The 2,910-nt window shown below is 50.4% G+C and overlaps 1 protein-coding gene across 1 annotated transcript; it reads left to right on the forward strand.

Annotated features, from left to right (window-relative positions):
* Positions 1-227: 227 nt before the first annotated feature.
* Positions 228-1,301, forward strand: LOC145895531 (uncharacterized). Its single transcript, XM_082984335.1, has one exon. The coding sequence runs from the start codon at positions 228-230 to the stop codon at positions 1,299-1,301; it is 1,074 nt and encodes a 357-aa protein (XP_082840461.1).
* The last annotated feature ends 1,609 nt before the right edge of the window (positions 1,302-2,910 follow it).

The raw sequence follows: 2,910 nt of genomic DNA on the forward strand, positions 1-2,910 counted from the left end.
CCCGAGCCCTTCCCGTTCGCGGGCGGGACGATGAAGGTGATCGAGCTCGACGAATTCTAGAAGTACCTGGGCGTGAGAGAGGGGTACCAACGTACGTGAGAGCTTCCAACGTCCTCAGTACGGCCGTCGAGCGGATCGAGCGGCTCTTTAAGAGCAGGTTAACACCGCACCAGAAGCTAATTGCACTGAAGCGCTTCGAACTTCCCCGTCTGAGCTTTATCCTTCGCATGCGCCAGTTCCCGATTGTCGCGCTGAGGAAGGTTGATCGTGCTGTGCGTCGCTGTCTGCGGCTTGCGTACCGCTTGCCCAACAGAACCTGTGTGACGTTCTATCACTCGTCTCCGGACAGTGGTGGGCTGGGTGTGCCGTCGATTGCCCTCGAGGGGGATATTCTGGCGGTCACCCACGCATTCAAATCGCTCACGTCACCAGACTGGCGGGTGGCAGCCATCGCACGCGGTCGACTGGAATCGGTCGTCAGGAGGGGCGAAACGCGTGGGGAGGTGAGTGCCGGTGCGCTGGCAGCTTTCTTATCAGGGGGTCCCGTCCCCGGTAACGTCGGCGGATCAAGTGAATACCTGGTGAGAGACTTGTTCACTTATGTGCGCAAGGCCTCGATCCGGTTGAAGCTCCGGTTCGTCGCGGGCGAGGACGGGCTTTTTCAAGTAACGTCTAGTGACAAGACGTTGACCTCCGGCAACCGGGGAGTACTCACCAGGACACTCCACCAATTGGCCTCGGCCAGGTGGAGGGAGGAGTGGGCCGGTCATCCCGATCAAGGGAAGACCGTTAGCGCTCACTCTCTCTACGGTTATTCCAACCACTGGTTGAAGAAACCGGGGGCTCTGACCATTCCAGAGCAAATATTCGCCGTGAAAGCTCGCCTGAACCTCCTTCCGACCAAGAAGGTTCGGTCACGATTTCGAAGACGCGCCCAACATGACTTGCGATGCTGCCGCTGCAGATATGAAGTCGAGACCCTCCCCCATGTACTGAACCACTGTCAGCCGGTCATGCCCCAAATTTTACATCGGCATGACCGGATTTTGGAGGAGGTAATGAGTCATGTACCGACAGGTATCTTCACCAGGGTTTCTGTCGACCGAGAACCTGCGGCCGGATTTGGTGCTAGAGGGTGCCGGCGGGTTCTTGGTCGTCGACTTCGTGTGCCCGTTCGAAAAAGGTCAGGATGCCCTTGCCGCTGCTGCTGCCCGGAAAGAGAGCAAATACAGGGAGCTCTTCGGGAACCTGGCCCGCGCCACCAACAAAAGGGTCAGCTTCCACACTTTTATACTCCCTAGGAAGCTATGCCAAGGGCAATAATTCCACCCTCTCCGCCCTTGGCATTACGGGCCGCCAGCAGTCGGACCTGGCCAGGGAGTGCTCCGCTCTGGCCTTGAGGGGTAGCCACCACGTGTGGCAGTCCTGGTGCAGGGGGATAGCTAGTGGGCTTGACTTTAAACCACCTTAATTTATTTTTTAGATCAATTGTGCGGGCTGGTATTTCCCCTTTTTTCGCATGGCCACACATATGATGATCGGCGAGGCGGCGGCGTCAGGGGTTAGAAAGAAAGAACCAACATTGCAAATCGACCTCCTTCATCCGAACAATATTCCACGGCTAGAGGGCGCCAGCACCACTCAACCAACACTACCCGGCGCCCTCTCCCACGCTCGAAACGAGCACGTTTACAATATGCAAGATACAAAAAAAAAAAAAAACTACAGCAAAGAAGATTTCCACCAAGCTCCCAAACACCATCCGAACCCGGAACCCCCTGCCGCCGTCGCCCGTCGAGCCGTTGCCCCCCGACCACTTTTGGGGCGTCCTTAGCACATCCTCAACCAAATAGACTGGACGCCCCCCCTCGGATAACACAGGGGGGGCACGGCGAATTCACGCACAAGTCACTGAGAGTGTTGATGAATTCATAACCAAGGAATGGATAGAAGATTTTGCATAACTAAATTCACGTCTACAGAGAAAATTGCAACTGATACACTCCATGTATGATCATGCCAAGGCGTTTGGTGTGAAATTAACCCTGTGGGAAACGCAGATAAACAACAAAAACTTAGTTTAATTGTCCTACTCTTCAGAGTCTGTAAGTTCAAAACTCCCAGAAATACTCAAAACTAACAACAGAACTAAGGGAAGATTTCGATCACAGATTCGTTGACTTTTAAAAGTCTGCTACGTATTTCAATATGTTTTCCTGCCCCTTTTCTGTAAAGATAGAAGATGTACCTGAAAACCTTGGATTTAAGGGAGAAGTTCAAAGAATTTCCAATGGTAGAATTTTGCAAAAAATATTTCTGCAAAGAAAAATACGAGGTTATTCGGCAGCACATACTTGTGCGAGCAAGTTTTTTCGCGGATGAATCATGTAAAGACTCCAGTGAGATTACTAATTTCAGCCATATGGAAAACTCGCTTCGCATTGCTACATCGTCCATTTCACCGAATGTTTCTTGCATAACTTGTTGGAGAAAAACAGTGCCAAACTTCACATTGAAATAGTAAAAACTTTCTTGACTTTACTCTTGGTATGTTTGTAAAAGGGGATAATACACATTTCTAAGTTAGAATTTTGGTGTGAGGGTTTTAACTAGAAATGATAAGACAGCTATTTCTAAGAATACAAATTAGCAGTAAAAGCGCAATGATTCGTAAACCACATGTGGCCCTTAGGCCAAAAAGGTTGGACACCCCTGCTTTAAGATATTTCACATTCTAAAAAAAAAAATTGCAGGAAACAGCATTGCATCGGCAAGGAAAGAGAGGTGGGAAGGGAGAGCAATCAATTTAACGACGGATCACCAGCAATCATACGACACATTTGGTTGATGTGCTTGTCGGAGACCAGATAAAACAAGCCGTGAAACACAAGGAGGGACGACAAAAATGCT

The sequence above is a fragment of the Ascidia mentula genome, chromosome 3 (genome assembly GCF_947561715.1).
Source record: "Ascidia mentula chromosome 3, kaAscMent1.1, whole genome shotgun sequence".
NCBI lineage: Eukaryota > Metazoa > Chordata > Ascidiacea > Phlebobranchia > Ascidiidae > Ascidia > Ascidia mentula.